Source organism: Haemaphysalis longicornis, unplaced genomic scaffold (assembly GCF_048455015.1).
Source record: "Haemaphysalis longicornis isolate Haplotype H1 unplaced genomic scaffold, Haemaphysalis longicornis Haplotype H1 scaffold_1, whole genome shotgun sequence".
In the NCBI taxonomy this organism is placed as follows: Eukaryota; Metazoa; Arthropoda; class Arachnida; order Ixodida; family Ixodidae; genus Haemaphysalis; species Haemaphysalis longicornis.
Window position 1 is genome coordinate 384,196,347 of NW_027526203.1, and position 16,417 is coordinate 384,212,763.

Consider the following 16,417-nt stretch of genomic DNA (forward strand, 5'->3'; position numbering starts at 1 on the left):
CAGAAACGAAACCAAAACTGTTGTAAACTGTTTGCGAATGGTCCTGGGGTAAGAGTAGAACTACCACACAACTTAGAACAACATGCGCAAAGGCAATAAAACTGCCTAAAATCATAAAGTAGCTTTGCAAACAGGCACTGCTTGACATTTTCAGCCGATTTCTGGGATTATTACCGTCAGAGTGCAAACCTGACGATTGAAAGTCGTTTGCTGGTTCAAAAAGAAAGGCTGATGCAGAATAATTACGAATGGCACACATTCTTCGTTGGTAGCAGTGACGCGCGATGACCACGGCCCTTTTCCACATTCAGGTGATTCAAACACATGTCAAAAATTAGATTTTTGTTGCAAAAAACAAAACTGATTTTGAAAGGCCATTTTCTGATCTAACTCCAAACAGCTTTACTTGTTCGAGCAACGCCTGGAACGCTATGAAAAGGAGCTCCGAAAGTATCGTTCAAATTGAACGATTTTGAATAGGCGCGGTAAGGAAAGAGTTAACACTGCCACATAGCAGCAATCCTTTCACCAGCACGAAGTTGTGTACTGCAAGCTTGACTGCAGTTTTTCTGTCGGCAGCAGAACAGGAGCCCTTGCTAGGAACCAGGGTTTCCAGACTTCTAATTGGTGCAAAGGTCGCACGGCATTTGCGGGCCTGCGAGCTCCGCACCACAAAGTTCTAGCGGACAAGTAGCAGAAAACAAGAGGGAATCATGGAGCAGCTCAGTTAGTGTGTGCAACTGTTACTTGCTTTTGTCACAGGAAATAACTGCCTCAATTTGTTGAGAGTGAAAGCTTACAATGAGTAAGTAAAGCGGTATTGTTTGTGCAAGCTAGTTATAAATTTTTCATTAAGTAAAATTTCAACATAATGAAGCAATGAGCAAGGTTCCAATTTCAGCGATATTGAGTAGCACAAGGAGTGGAAGCAAAGCAAAGCAAGTGACGAAGTGCTGTTCAAGGCATCCAGTTACAACGAAGGGTCACACATTCAGATACAAGAATTGTCCAGCTAACACACCCATTCTATAGCAAACAAGTGAGCTGTGTGCTGCAATGCAATGGGTCATGAAGCTATGCTGTGTGAGATTGAACCTCAGGATTGGTGAAGCCCGATTCCAACCGGCTAAAGCCCCAAGACCACTGCGTTTTACTTGAAACACGGCCACGTGCTACTGCACATTGTGACTTCCCCCTGTCACAATGCTCTAACAAAGGTTCTTGATGTTCTACACACTGACATGTCTGCCACTGCTCGTGCCGGAAACCATGGTGCAGTGAGCCTCACAGCTGCAAATGAGGGCACCTGACATTTCCCATTGTTTTCTTGGTGTGTCAACAGGCTTAAGGGTTTCAAATACCACATGCAAAGCCAGTTTGGACACTTGCAAATGTGGTGGTAGGAACTGCTAAAGCATGCATCTTTGATCAGTCCTTGTAGTTATTCTGAATAAACGATGCATTACTTGTGTGCATTAATCTGGTTGGACAAAGACTAGTGCTTATGATTTATACAATTACTATGCAAAATGCGTGCCTGATGAACAGTAGTTTCACCCCTTCAGGGCTTGCTTTTTGCAAAATTTCCTGGAGCACCTCTTCTGGTGCATGTTGCACTGAAAAGTTGATTCTACCAGTTTCCGTTCAGTGCCCGTCTGCCATGCACTTTTCTTATGGAAAACTAAGCCACTTATTACAATTCTGCCACGCCACGTTACTGAAGTGTAGACCATTTGTAACATAACCGCTTATAGTGTGGAACCGGATATAACACGGGTTTTTCTGGCTACCAATAGGCCTCCCATAGGACTCAATCAATGCATAAGCGTGCCACTTATAACGTGGTTGCCCGAAGCACAGTACCATTTATAATGCATTTTTTTGGTGGGTCCGCTGATCAACCGATGCAGCTGGGCATCGTTTTAGGGTTGCAGAAAAGAAAGAAGAAAGGTGGATTCATCCATCCGCCCAAACAGGCATCCTTCAATTCCTGGGTTCCGTCTGCGCCCGCGTGATAACCACAACTGCCCTTGCTCTCGGCACACTTCTGAAGATAGCAAGCCCCTCCCCCCCCTCGCCCTTGGGCGGTAAGTTGTTGCGATTAGAACTCTGGAGGTAGCAAGCGGAGCCGCGACACCAGAGGTTTCCACCACTTCTACATTATGCTGACTGATAAGCACCCGCCTTCGGCATCGCGAACGCTAGGTGTGAACGAAAAAAAAAAAAAAAAAAAAAATCAGCTTGCGTACTTATCACGATGCCTTGCCAGCTTATGCCGGGCTGCTTGTCTCTCTGCGGCATCCGTTCTTCTAAGCGCTAATAAACACAAATCCCTGTCCCGCTCTAGGTTTAGACTAAGACGGTGCAGCATTGTCTGATGTGAAAAAAAATATATAAATAAATAAAGGACGACATAAAGACCGCACCTCCATATTTAAGGGGCACTCATTTGAGTGATGGTAAACAAAGAATGATTAAAAGATAGCTTGCGATATAGTTGTATACGCGCATGTTTTGTTTATAGTGCGGTACCGCCTTTAGTGCAGATTTTCACGGCTCCCTCGACATACATTATAAGCGGTCTACGCTTTAGTTCTAAAAACTGAAAGAAAATCGCGGAATCCGAGGCAAATATGAAAGATGCATCGACTACAAGTTCCTCAGTAAACAGGTAGCAGCACAGTGCATACATTCTGGTGGCTACCAGGGTGTCCTGCACTGCGTATGGGACTGGGTATGGGACTGCCTACAGGCTCGCCCCTTGCCTGAGCTTCCTGGCTCGTCCCCCATGTCTCTTGGAATGACCGATTGGTTAACTCAAGTGGCCAAGGACCGACGGGCCTCACGACCTAGGTGTAGCTGTGCACCCCTACATTGGAGAGCCTGGAATGAGGCCTTTGCCGCCATTTGACGGCGAATAAGAGTTCCATTCATTTCTTTATGTGCTGCACTTCTTGTCAGCACTTCATTCTTCAGAAGATCACCTGACTACTCTACGTCATGAACTCTTAATACATTCAACGGAGGTTATTTCACAGAAAGGCCAAGTCCGCTTGGTGTGAAGCCAACAGACTTCAGATCTTCACTATGATCCAGTAAATATTAAAACCTGCTTTGTTGGCTGCTATATTACTGAATGGGTTGAAGCCTCCCTCGCCTTATCCTGGCTATGCCAGTTCCTAATACAAGCTGATTACCTATCAACAATATATTATTCCAGGTAGTCCAACATTGTTACATGTGGCTTGGAATGAAACCACGGCAAAGGGATGTGCAATACTCGCAGCATGTTTGTCGTGTAGTGCACAGCCAAATGGCATCACCCTTGGAAAAAAACCACAAAGCTGCAAGAGAGGGCCCAATCTTGGCACAGACGGCTTAACTCCGTGTCCTCACCCTTGTTACATTCCCATAGAGAAGCGATAGACAAGAGCATGGTGGTCCTGCACAAACTGGCACTGCCCTCATCGATTCATTGCCCCTAGTGGATCTGTGTAAAACTTTGTTAACAATTAGGTGTCACAATTGTGAAATTGTGAATTAATACAATAAGACCTCCCTAGTGGATAAAGGACAACATTTTTCTTAGTAGTGACCACACACTCCTCAAAAATGTACGACGCACAAGTTGCATTAGAACAAATCTTTGTACGTGAACTTCACCTTAAAACAAGCATGGAAAGCGAGACCATACTACTACGCCTAGCGATCACGCTAAAAAAAATGAAAAGGTGTAATAAAAATTGCGTGATATTTCTAGCTGACAAGCTTTAAAAAAAAGAAAAAAAGCCCAGTGCAGCTTCAGAAGTGCAGAGTAAGTTGTACAAAAATAGTGCTGGCAAGCGAAAAGAAAACAATCCTGCAGCGACATTGCAGGGCTTGCATGACTGCACCAAGAAATAGTGCAACCTATCACAGAAAAAAAAAAAAAAAATTCTAGCCAACAATTATGCCCAACCCTATGACTACTGGAAAAATTAGAAAACATACGACGTTCTAAGAGTCATAATTTTCAAAGAAAATTGAAAGGGTACTTTTAAATGTAATAACAATAAAACAGAGAAAATTGGCTGTTTGTTGTACTTGACATCTGGCAGAGTCAGTGGCCTAAACATCCAAAGCTTGGCTATGTGGCTGAAACCCGCTAACCCATGAGCTAGAGGGAAACAATAGAGTCGCTGAAGGAGCATAGGGTTGGGCTTAGAAGCTACACAGCAGCAGGAAAGCCCGTCTCCAGCTGCTGCTCTCAGCTCAAAGGAAGAGGGGGGGAGGGTGCGAGGGCCAAGCGTGAGAAGCTGGTACCTGCGAGGCAGCCAAGGCAGGTGCAGTGTGGTGGCGGGACATGCACGCTCACAGCCTGACAGCGTCTGCTCGGTGACCCCAAGAAGCACTACCTGGCGGTGGCTGGTGGGCGAGGCCCACCACGGGGGCCGCGTGGCTGCCCTGCTCCAGCACCTCCGTCAGCTTGCCGCCACGGTTCTTGCGGGACACCTGCACGGAAGCCTCGCATCACGGTGGGCCAACAAAAAATTTCAAGACGAACCTTGCAGGAGGCTAGTGATAGCTTTGCAAGTGCCTCACCAGCACTCGAGCAAGTGTGCTTCAGCATATACAGGGTGTCACAACAGTAAATGAGCTGCTTTAAAATATTTTCCCGAGCAAATTGCTTCGTTGTCCGCACTCAAACACCAAGAACGGCGACATGTGACCCTTTTTTTGGGAGAAAATATGTCTTAAAATTGCATGTGCATTATGACTGAGTAGGTACCTAATATGCCCCATAGCTACCCATTGTCATTGTCATTATGCAGTGGTGGCAACTCACTTGTTGCCAACAACCACAGTGGCATGTCTCCTTGTCATATTGCAGGCACTACAGAGTAGACCATTTATAACGTATGTCGCAGGAGCTGCGAAAACCCATACAATAAACGGTACCGCGCTATAAACAAAACATGCGCAAATCCAACCACATCGCAACCTATCTTTCAATCATTCACTGCTTATCCTCACTCAAATGAACACCTCTTAAAAACATAGGCACGATCTCTATTTAGTCTTTTTTTTCCACATTGGACACTGCTGCACGGTCTTACAACCCGCAAGTGCGACTTTAACTTACTCTCTGTTTATGTTTTGAGGGAGCCTGTCTGCATTTCTTGGTGTCTAGAAGACTGGATGTGGCAGGGGGGAAAAAAGCTGGGCTTATGCCAGCGAGACTGTGTAATAAGAACGCAAGCTGGATTTCTTTTTTTCCCCCCACCTCGTGTTCGCAATGCCGCAGACGATTGATTATCAACCTAATAGAAACTTACTGCGTGCTCGGGGGCTCGCTATCCCCAGAGGTGCACCAGGAGCAAGGGCAGTTGTGGTTATCCCATGAGTGCAAACGAAACATGCGAAATAAAGGGTGCCTGTGTTTTTTTTTCCAGTGTCTAAGTTACAGGAGAGCAGGGAGGGCACGCTGCGTTGAATGAATGATTGCATTTTTTTTTTTTTTGCCACTCAAAAAAGATGCCCTAGCCAGGGTGTCGAACCGGAACCAGAATTGAACCCAAATTTTTGCCCGGAACCGTAACTGACCCGAACCCATATTTTTTCCAACATTTTTGAGCTGAACCCGAACTGGAATGAATCAAAGGAACCGTTCCAAACCGGTTCTGGGGCTTCAAAACTGTAATTTCTGGTTTCTAATTATGGTGCTCTAACTCGTGTCTGAAAATATTTTCACTACTCGCCTGACAACCCAACCAAATTTTAAGCATAGTCTGTGTAGTTCCACGACCCATCAGGTTGTCTTCTTATTATTACCCTGAATTTATAGTAAAGTTGTTCGAATATACTATCAGTTTGCTTTATATACTGCCCATATCCCCCAGTTTTCTTTTGCATTTATAATAGGTTAAGTCAAACGTAGGTATATTCCGAGGCAACATATCATGGCTTATTCTTCATGGTTCCTGTGTGCATGGTGTTTAATATTGTGTAAAGTTTTTAATGTGTTTGTAATTTTAATGCACCCATGCCCCCTTGTGAAGCCCCTCAGGTACATCATCAACCATAAATCCACATCTTCCACTTATTCTCGTTTGAATAGGCAGTTATATAGAAACAGCAGTGAAACACAAGTACTCGTGATCGTCTATGTCACCGAGACTTCTTGAGCAGGGACATTGTGTCCCTTGTTTACTGCTCTAAGAGAATGCGGCAATTAAAAAGAAAAAAAGAAAAAAAAAAAGGAAAAAAACTTTGGCGCCTTCTCAACTCCACTTTTAAAGTAGATACGACAGCATTTTTTATCATCTTGAATTTGCTCAACCTTAACATTATAAAGACAATTAATGAGGATTAGCGGGTATCTGTGGTCGATTAGTGAGATGACTGGGTGAGCTAATGTGAATTAGTGGGATTGGTATATTCAATAACTTGGATTACTGGTGTATTCAATAATTTGGATTAGACGAATTAGCAGGCTGGTTAAGGTGGATCGCACAGACCTTGATATTTTTGGGGTTCTTGATATTTGGAAATTTCGCGGCGCTCGCCCTCTCGACCAATCCGGAAATTTTGGTTAATTTGACCCCCCCAGGAATTTCAGGTAAGAACGAACAAATGGTGCCTGGTCGACCTTTCAAATTTGCTTGAAATTATTTATATCATTCCCTGATTATTCTAATGCTCAGACACCAATTTTTTCCCTGGGAAGAATTTTCTCTCAATGTAAAAAAATTGAAACTCGACAAGGTGGACCCCCGCCGCTACCTGCCTGTGCACCTCGGTCAAATTTAGTGACATCTATCTACGAAAATATTCATTAGGGGCAATTCGTATATTTATGCTGAATTTAAGCCTGGTTTACACTTCAAAAAAGTTTTGTCGCTGACAAGAATATAAATTTTTCGCAATAAAATGTCATATTCGGCACAGAGCCCACTTTTGAAGCTAAGCTTTAGAGTCCCCACTAATGCCGTTGTATGCCAATACGTCGTGCAGGAAAGCCAACTTTCTCTGACGATGGTGATCAATGATCGTGGGTGAAGTGGCCAGAATAGAACCTGGGTCTCTCGCGTCTAACCGATTGCTCCATTTCGAAATGGTCGAAGCGAACGCCAAGCACCAGATACCGATTCGCGCCGTACACCCCAAACTCAAACGTTAGTACTACGGAGTGCACTTCCAAGAGTTGCTGTGGGTATTCTAGAAAAGTAGTGCGTACCTCCAGAGTAGCACATACCCGCATTTTTCGGTTTTTTTTTATCGGTTTTTTCAAAATCCTCACCCGATGTAGGGCCTTACATGTTCTTTCATTATCACAAAAACATGCTGCATTATTTTGTTCCTGGAGCGTGTACAGCACGAGAGAAGAGCCCTATCTGCCTGGCTCTCCAAGACGAACTGTAGTGATAGCGACTTCCCTCAAATTTGTATAAAGTATATATTTTTTACAAGGCAAATGATTCCCTCAACGAATAGAACTGAAAATGGAACTGAAAAATGCCCTCTTTAATGTGCACATTCAAACCACAAAAAACCAATCTTTTACTAATGTAAAGTATACATATTGGGTAAAAGATGACAAAACTCTTAGGTTCCACCACAGATTTAAAAAAGCACTCTCGTTTTTTGTGAAACTTTCCCAATTTGTTAGAAATATAAACACCTTGCATTATATCGATACTAAAGTGTGTACAGTGCAAGCATGGATCCCTGTCAGCCGTGCTCCTCGCAGGGTGCTCAGACAGGAAACAGCCATATCTGCGTCCTTAGGATTTGGATATATTCGATATAAACCTAGCATTTCGGACAGCGGTGGGCACGGATCCAGTGTGTTGGCGATATGAATGAGCGGAAAGTCAAAATAGCATATCAAAAGGAAGATTGTCAGTGCTTTAAGAAATCCACAGGAAGCTCGAAGAACTAAACCTGAAGAACAACGTTCCCTTGATGTGCGAATTTTAAGAGTACGTTCTAGAGCTTCCGCCTTTGTAGTAAAGGGGCGCTATATTTTTGCTTTTTTTAATATAATGCAAGGTGTTTTTACTTCTAACCAAATTAAATTTAACAGTCAACAGCTTGGGAAAGTTTCACAAAACTTGAAAAAGCGTTTTTTTTTAATCTGGCGCTGAACGTAAGAGTTTTGTCGTCTTTTACCCAATCTGTACACCTTCAAGTAGACGTAGATTGGTTGATATAGTGCCAAAAAAGGCATTAAAAATGCCATTTTTTCTGTTTCATTCTCAGTTATTGCATCCGTGGAGGGATCATTTGACTTTTATACAAAGCATATATAATTTTAATTTATACAAATTTGAGGGAAGTCCATAACACTACAGTACATTGTGCAGAGATGGGCGAATAGGGTTCCTCTCTCACACTGTACATGCTCCAGAAACAACATCATGCAACATGTTTTTGACGATAATGAAAGCACATATAAAGGCCTACATCTCTGGATAATTTCAAAAGAATTGCAGCTGCATTTTTTTTTATATTAGTGTCTGAACTTTGTGTTTTTCAAACTTTTCTTCAAACTTCCGTGCCTGTTGTATCTTATCCGAGTTTTATACAATATAAAGGTGAGCAGCACTTGTTTATAAAGGTGAGCAGCACTTAAACACTTTTTGTACAATTTAGGCTCAAAAATCGAAAAAAATGGGGCTTTTAGAAGATATTGACATTTAATTGCAAAAAATGTATATCTTTTCCAGCAACAAAACCTTCTAGGAGAAGTGTGCACCAGGCATAAATTGAGCATAAAATTTAAGGAGGGACGTGGCTTTCAAAATCAACTTTTTTATTTCTTTGTCGATTTCGATGAAAATTGGCACAGCAACTGAAAATGCTTGTGATAACAGCATAAAAATTTCAAAGTAATATTTTGAAAACTTTTTTATTTATTAATTTTTCTTTCTGTTCTGCTTGTACCGAGCTTGAGCGGCTTATAAAGCATGACAGAAAACTTGTTCAAAGTGCTTTGCATTCCTAAATGAATGGATGAGGTCGTGACAGTCTTAGAATTTTTTTTTGTTACAAAACAATGTTTTTTAGTTTTCAGATTTTTAGAGGTTAATGTACAAAGGGCATGTCGACTGTGAACGACTAGTTGATTAAAAAAATTACAAAAGCAAATCTGGAAAACCAAGAGTGTCACGACCTGAACTGTTCATCAAGGAATATAACGCAAAAAACGGAATCAAAACAGACCCAGCGGTCACAAAGAAATCCCTGGTACAAGCGACAGAGGTGGCAAAAAAAACTGTTTTGAGAAAACGGCTTCCGAAGTTGCAACATAGGTTTCACTTATCAAAAGTCGTCAGGGTTGTAGCCTTTCGTGTCCTTATGAATAGGGGGGGCTTTTGGAAGGCCTTCCCTTGAAATTGGAGTGCCTTTTACAGCCTTTCTCTTTCCAGAAAATATCATTTTCAGCTCCTCCATGAATAGTACACAGCAAAGTTTGCAGACCAAATGGAGGGGGAGATAGTTTTCAATGGGCTTTCAATGGAAAGTAGGTTAGCTGGTTGGCTATATCACACTGGACAATTTCCCTTTGCAGTGTTGTCACCATGGCAACAAGTGAAGCACTCTTTTTTTTTTACTTAAATTTGAAAATGACTCTTGGCTTATTTTATGTTTTATAATCATGCCTGGAGCAGCAACTTAGTACTACTCATACGTGAAGGTGTTCATTGCCAAAAGTTTGCATACCACAAGGATGCAAATGAGCTACTTTGAAGCTTGGTATAATAGTCTGCACAACTCCAACTTCAATGCAAGAGCATTTTTTTACTACTTTTGACATTCAAGGCATCCAATATTTCTCGCAGCACAGCCAGTATGCCCTAAGCCATAGATGTATGCATCGGTATCAATAATTTCCCTAAAAAATTCACTCTTAAAATGCTGCGACAGAAAGGTAAATTTTTAACGCAGAGAACATATTTTATTCCTATATTCCTAACTCAAACCTGTTTGCATGATTATAAGAAGTGCACAGGAAACGTTGCGCAAGAAAGGCGATATGGCTTGCGCGCATCGTAGCGCACGCTTACCGCGACATATCGTACTTTGATTATCCCTGATATGGCTAGTCAGGTCGCTTTTAAGAATAAATCTAATGTCGCAGGCACTAATTACAACTACCGGCGTTCTATCGTAACCGGTTGTGCAGTCATGTGATGCTTAAATGCGGGTATGCCGGGTGCGCCGCAGCGTTTGACGCGTCGACCGTTTCTTTCCCAAGGCTGGCGAGCCTACAGTCAAACAGCAATAACTAAGCGTGTAAACATCGCAACTCCGACTAAAAGTTCACTTCGCGAACCGCTATCGCAAGCGCGCACATCGCGTGTCACTTTTCGGGGTCTGGCGACGGTAGAGTCAGGCCCACCACGAAGCGTTCGATGACCTCTGCCTTTCGAGCCGCACATTCTTCCCGTAATCTGGCTCGTGATCTCAGGCATTCCCATCGCGATAATTCCGTGTTGAATACCACAGACTGAACAGAAACTTGGCTGAGCGAAGCAGCGAAACTAAACTCAAAACACGCAGTACGGAGTTCGCGGCCGCCATCTTGCGATGCCGTCGCGACACCCAATCAGGAGGGTCGTTTTAGCGTGCCCCAACCGGAGGGCCAATAGCGGCTTCAGCGTCTATTTCTAGCTTCGTTTGTGCGTGAATGAACGAAGATAAAAAGAGACGAGTGGAACCGGGAAGACAATTGCTCGGCCGATCTAACGATATCAAAATGGCCGCGCCCGGTGGCATTGTTGCGGAGATACAACGCTCCGAAAATTGCCGTTTTTTCGCCCTTTTGTGCTGATATTTTGTAACCGCGCCTGGCAAAAGTATTTTTTTATTCAACTTTGCGACGATTTTCAGCGGAAAAACTTTGCAGACGCACAGAATAGGAAACATAGAAGCCGAATATGTGGCTTCCAAAAAAACAATGTTTTGGTCATTTTTCCAAAGTTGAAAGCCGCACCCCCCCTTAAGAATTGCCTGCTATGAATATTTTTGTAGAATGACGTCGCAAAATTTGTCAGAGGCGCACGGGAAGGTAGCGGTGGGAGTCCACCTTGACGCGTTCCAAATTTTTTTACATAAAGACGAAATTTTTCCTAGGGAAAATATTGGTGAATCTGAACATAGCAGGGAATAATATAAAAATGTTCAAGCAAATTGAAGAGGTCAAACAGCCACACTTTGTTCGAGCTTACCTCCCCATTAATTTGGAATTTTGGGCGATTCGGATACGCCGTCTGGTACCGTCCAAATTCTGTGTTGTTCTATGGCTGAAAACAGATTCAGCTGTAATTTGGTTAATGTGGGCTCCCCGCCGAGTTCAGGTGAGGAAAGAGCAGGGCATCCTTCCACGGCCGCGTTCATCTAATTCTGATTCGCAGCAGAAATCAAAGGAGCATCTAAAAATTTTCGAGATCAGAATAGGATACGAATGAGCTTGCGTACATCTCAGAGGCACACACAAAAAAACACATGGCACCGGTTGACAACCAAGTGAAAGGCAGCGTACCCATCGCTGTGGCCATCATCTAGCCGACAAACCAGGTGACCATGAAATTGTTTTTTTTTTTTAATGTCTTTTGTGCCGAACACTTTCGTGTTGTCACCAAACGACAGTGACTAACTTTAAAAAAAAAATAAAGGTTTGGTGATACTGAAAGCATTATTTAGGTGTTATGACCGTACTCGCGATAATTTGGACACTCGGTTAGTTCGTGCAATCTCTTCGGTCCCGTGAAATCCGAATTAACGGGGTTTCACTGTATATATGAGGTAGGAAGCAACAAAATTGAAAGAAAAAGATCTGCAGAAATTCAGAGAATTAGCTACTAATTCTAAATGCTGTATGTGTAGACAGTGAGTTCTTTGCAGCCAAATATGACTATGAGTAGCGAAAACCATTGGAATATTTAATTTTTTTAAGCTTTCTTTTGTTTCTTTTCACCAATGATGTAAACATATATACACATATATACCAGTATAGCAATGAAGTGTGTTTACTTTGCTAATAAAGTTCTTTTTTGACTTTAATACACTATTTTTATAGGTATTTCCAACGTTCTTTCGCGGAAGTTTTCCGTTTATTCATCAGTCTTGGGGGAAACGTATAAGCCCATATTTTTGATTTCGTCAGATCATTTTTGTGAAAATTTTGTTTCTATTTTTTATTTTTGTTTCTTCAAAATTCTGTCCCACCAATTATCTCCGTTTACGCTATTATAACAATTACAGGTGTTACTTTCGCCAAATCTGCATTTTTGTGGAAATGCAGGGCGTTACGCTACTGCTTGTGAATTCACTAAGCTACTACCTTTACTAGAACCCACTCATTGTCACCTGTCCCTGAAGTGTCATTAGCAAGTTTAAATCGTCAGTGTTTCCCTATATTCAGTGAGTCATTGTAGCCGTTCCTTCCTTCTAGACGGTCTGTTAGCATGTGGAAGGTAGGGAGAATGAAATGGCTCTAAATACCCCCTGCCACGCTTTGCAGGTGGAGGCTGACGCTGACGCCGGACAGTTTTCGACTTCTAGCACTGCTAATGATCTCATGTTAATGCTTAACCGCCGTCGGAAGTATAGGTACATGAAAAGCATGGCAGACCAACCAGTTTTCTTAAAATGCAATTTTTTGCCTCACTGTGCGAAAATATGTGTGCGCGCGCGTACAGATACTATACTCATACCTTTGACTTTTGAAGCAACGTTGCGGGTTTGGGATGTACTGTCTTATCTGACAATGAAGGAAGCCTGCTTTGACTGGTTCTGGGAGCGTACTACGATCAAAAGTCAAGGTGGTATGTTTAGTTTTGATTTCATTTCCATTCCGTCTTATTGTGATGCGTCTTACCGCAGTCACGCCTTGCTCACGCGAGCCTTCAAGAATATCCGCTTCAGTTTCATTTATCAGTTCAGTTTCTGAGATGACACCTTGGCAGCTGTTGAGGGTTTGGTGAGATGTTACAGTGATTTGTAGGTCACCTATTATTGCTTGAGAAGGTTAGTAGACTGTTCCTTACTTCTAACTTCAATGAGCATGTCACCAGATGCAAGTTTCTTTGCGTCATATTTTTTTTCGACCACACTTTCAATAAACTTGGCGATTAGGAAAACAGATTTCGAAGTTAGTGAGGTTGCTTTGTCGACAGTCTGCATGACTAAGAAATGGGAAAAGTTTCCAGGGTTTGTGAAGACAAGGTTGGATAGGGGTTTTAAAATTGCTTCGGTGCGGGCCCTTTTAGGGGCCTGATCACTTGAAAAGGGAGATTTGAAAAATACCATACAGCATAGTATGAACGAGGGTAGGAGTATTAAGTCCACTGAGGTTACCCTCATACCTAGAAAGATTCCAGAGCCCCCTGCCTGATAAATAGACAGAAAGCCCGTCCGTTGGAGCTTGACCAAAACTCCGACGGCCAACGTTCGTGGCTTCTAACCCTTCACTAATAAGTCAGCTGACAAAAATTCTTTTTTTTTATGAGCTACACTTTAAAAGTGCCCACAAACTGCATTTTTAAGTGTACCGTATCCTCACAGGAGTACACTTTGTAAGAAAAGGTATACGTGGAGTACTAGCCTCCCAGAAGCTGATAGCCTTTCAAAAAATACAATTAAGTTTGCCACATTCGGTGCTCGTTTGCATAGCTGGGCACAAGTTGGCCCAAACACTGTCACTGCAGCGCACAGTATTAACAATGGCTCACCTTAAGTCTTGACTTGTGAATCTCTCTGAGGATGTAGCGCTGCCGGGTTGGGCTGTTGCTGTGTGCTTCCGCTGAGCGCATGGAGCTACTACGGGTCATCTTCTCGTGGCCATTGGGGACGTCAATCCTAATTTCAGGAAAGGCAATATAGCAGCATATATATTGAAGAACAACACCTTTTAATTGTAGGCACTCGTTAATTTATGTGCAAAGCAATCTAAGCAGCTCTTCTACACAAACGGAGGCCAACCAGGAAAAAGCGAGCAAACCAAAAACCATTCCCAGCTGACTGCAATATGCTGCGAGGCAAGATTAAATATAGACCAATATGTGATTGGTTGCCAACTCACATGTGCCTTCTATTTTTTTTTTCTTGGTGCTATTTGAAAACACAAGTGGCAATGTGGATGTAAGATTCCAAACCTAGATTTATACACCGATTATATACGAGTTGTATAAATAATCTCAGTCAACCATTGCGACCGCCAAAATAATGAACAGTCGTGTGGTGGTCACTTTTCAATAACTATGGAGATGCAACTTGAAGTGCATGGGAAATCCACAAATGAATAAATGGTGATTATGACGTGTGAAGCATGCTCCAGTCCCCCTTCCCAAGGTACACCTTCACTGGGAGCTGTTGTAAGAAGTTCAGTTTGTAGCTACAAAGCTGCGGGGGTAACTGTATATGGAAACATTAAGCTGAAAGTGGTAAAACATCACCACAGTAGCTGAGCAAAATAGTGCTGAAAAATTTCTGGCATGATGACGGGAAAAAAGTGGAATGTTATAGTTTTCTGGCCCAGGGCAGCAACACAGTATGATGTATGCGTCGTGCACTGTGTGTCCTGCCGCATGGTATTGAAACTGCCCCATTAAAAATGTGCATCGCCATTTTAGTTTTGTCTTTGCTGAGTTAAAATAATGACAACTTATTTGCACAACAGAGACAAAAAGACCATCCAGTGGCATGCAAGGCTAAATGGATGGGCAGTGTGCCTCTATATGATGCGCCTGCTAGCCCACCAAAGGTTGGGCAAGATGATTATGAAATGAATACCTGCACACGAAAAAAAAGAGACAGGTATAAAAAACAGTCCAGAGCCCAAGTGAAACTGCTCCTCTTTTAAGTCTACCTAGGCTATCACAATTTTAAACAGTATGCACTCGCACCTTACCACCTTCCAAAGCACTCAAAGAAGTTTGTACAACCTCCTGAAAGGCTAGTCCTAGTTAAAAAAATGTAGTACCGTGTTCGGCACACATGCAGATGCCCTGCATGTATAAATGCATTATAATCAGTGCAGAATTAAGAATTGTAAGCGACCGAATAGAAAAAAGAAACAGCACGTAGGAGGGAAAAGATTGCACCTTTGTTCTGATTGCTGTAATTTGACACAAAAATGCCTGCAAAAAGTAGGAGTACTGCCATCGATGCAAAGTGCTTAAACTGTTTCAAGATGTCAGTGATAGACATCAGCCGCCATGTGTTACTGACCAGGCTTCTGTGTGGCTTAGCTAAGAGGGCATTGCAATACACACAGGCGTTTTATATATGCGTATATGGTAACTATGCAAGAACTCTGAAAAACTTAGCACAAGCCATGCGCTAAGCAAGAGCTCTTCACAACTGGGCTAGCAAAGTAACAAAGACAGACCTGTGTATCCACATGGTGTACGCAATCGTTAGTGAATGGACACACTAATGCAATGCTAATTGTTAGAAAGAGAATGCACCTGACTGTAAGGAGTCTTGAAAAAATTAAATGAGTTCAACTTGCTAGAATTTAAAAGCATTAAAAGTAACAAAGAGAAGCATAAAGTTTAAACCACAGATTCCCACACATGCTCCCTGCGTCCTCATGCAACTGATACCAGTTGTGTAAAAGTCATATTTCACGCCATGTCTCGTATAAACCATAAATGTGGCATGGCAAAAGCATGAAGTGCCACCATAATGCAACATACCTGACACTGCCTTTTCCAGCAACACCAAGAATGTCACTTTTTGGAACTTCAGAAGACTTTTGTTGCACTGGTGAAACTTGGTTGACCTGCAAAACCAGAGTCTTACAAGATGCACCAACTAAGCATATCACACCTTTGCAGGACCCAACAAGTCCATAACAGCTCGAAAGATGGCTCACACTGCAGCCGCCTGTCCCTCATAAGAATGGTGGGAAGTGTGCGTGCATACTTCATAGGCACAGTGTCTGTACCTGCAGGCACGAACTGCACATAATAGGCTTGCAGTCAAGGATTTTGCCTCCACGCACTTAGGGAGCCGGCATTTCTCATGTGTGCATCTGAGGGCTACGTTTGTCTGCAAGGAGGTATAATAATGTGTTGTCCATGCCAACAGCTTCAAGCACGTCGCACGCAAATAAAACACGCAGATGAGGCTGTTTGGAGCAATGGCAGTTGTTCCACACCCTTTTAGTACGAACAAAGCAAAACGGTAACATTGCCATGAGCATACATCCACTCTGTTAGTGTGCTAGCACTAAGACATTCGACCAAAAGAAATTTCTGCGCGGTACTCCGTAGCTTCTGCAAGAGCGAGTGAAGGCAGGAGAATGAACGATAGTGTAGCGGAGAAGTGCAGGCCGATGTTCGCAAACGCAAATGGGACAAGGCCAAAACAACCAGCCTTGTTACGTGCTCAAAAATGGCGATAAATGAGCTTCCAGCATTCAGGT

The 16,417-nt window shown here is 42.8% G+C and overlaps 1 protein-coding gene across 1 annotated transcript in view; it reads right to left on the reverse strand.

The window, feature by feature from the left end:
• The window catches only part of LOC144155221 (palmitoyltransferase ZDHHC11), a 47,559-nt gene that overhangs the window by 9,014 nt on the left and 22,128 nt on the right, over positions 1–16,417 (reverse strand). The window contains exons 10-12 of the mRNA XM_077686545.1: positions 15,687–15,772; positions 13,719–13,845; positions 4,395–4,491 (exon numbers count right to left, since the gene is read on the reverse strand). Of these exons, the coding sequence (XP_077542671.1) occupies positions 4,395–4,491; positions 13,719–13,845; positions 15,687–15,772 (310 nt within the window). The remainder of the gene's footprint in view (positions 1–4,394; positions 4,492–13,718; positions 13,846–15,686; positions 15,773–16,417) is intronic.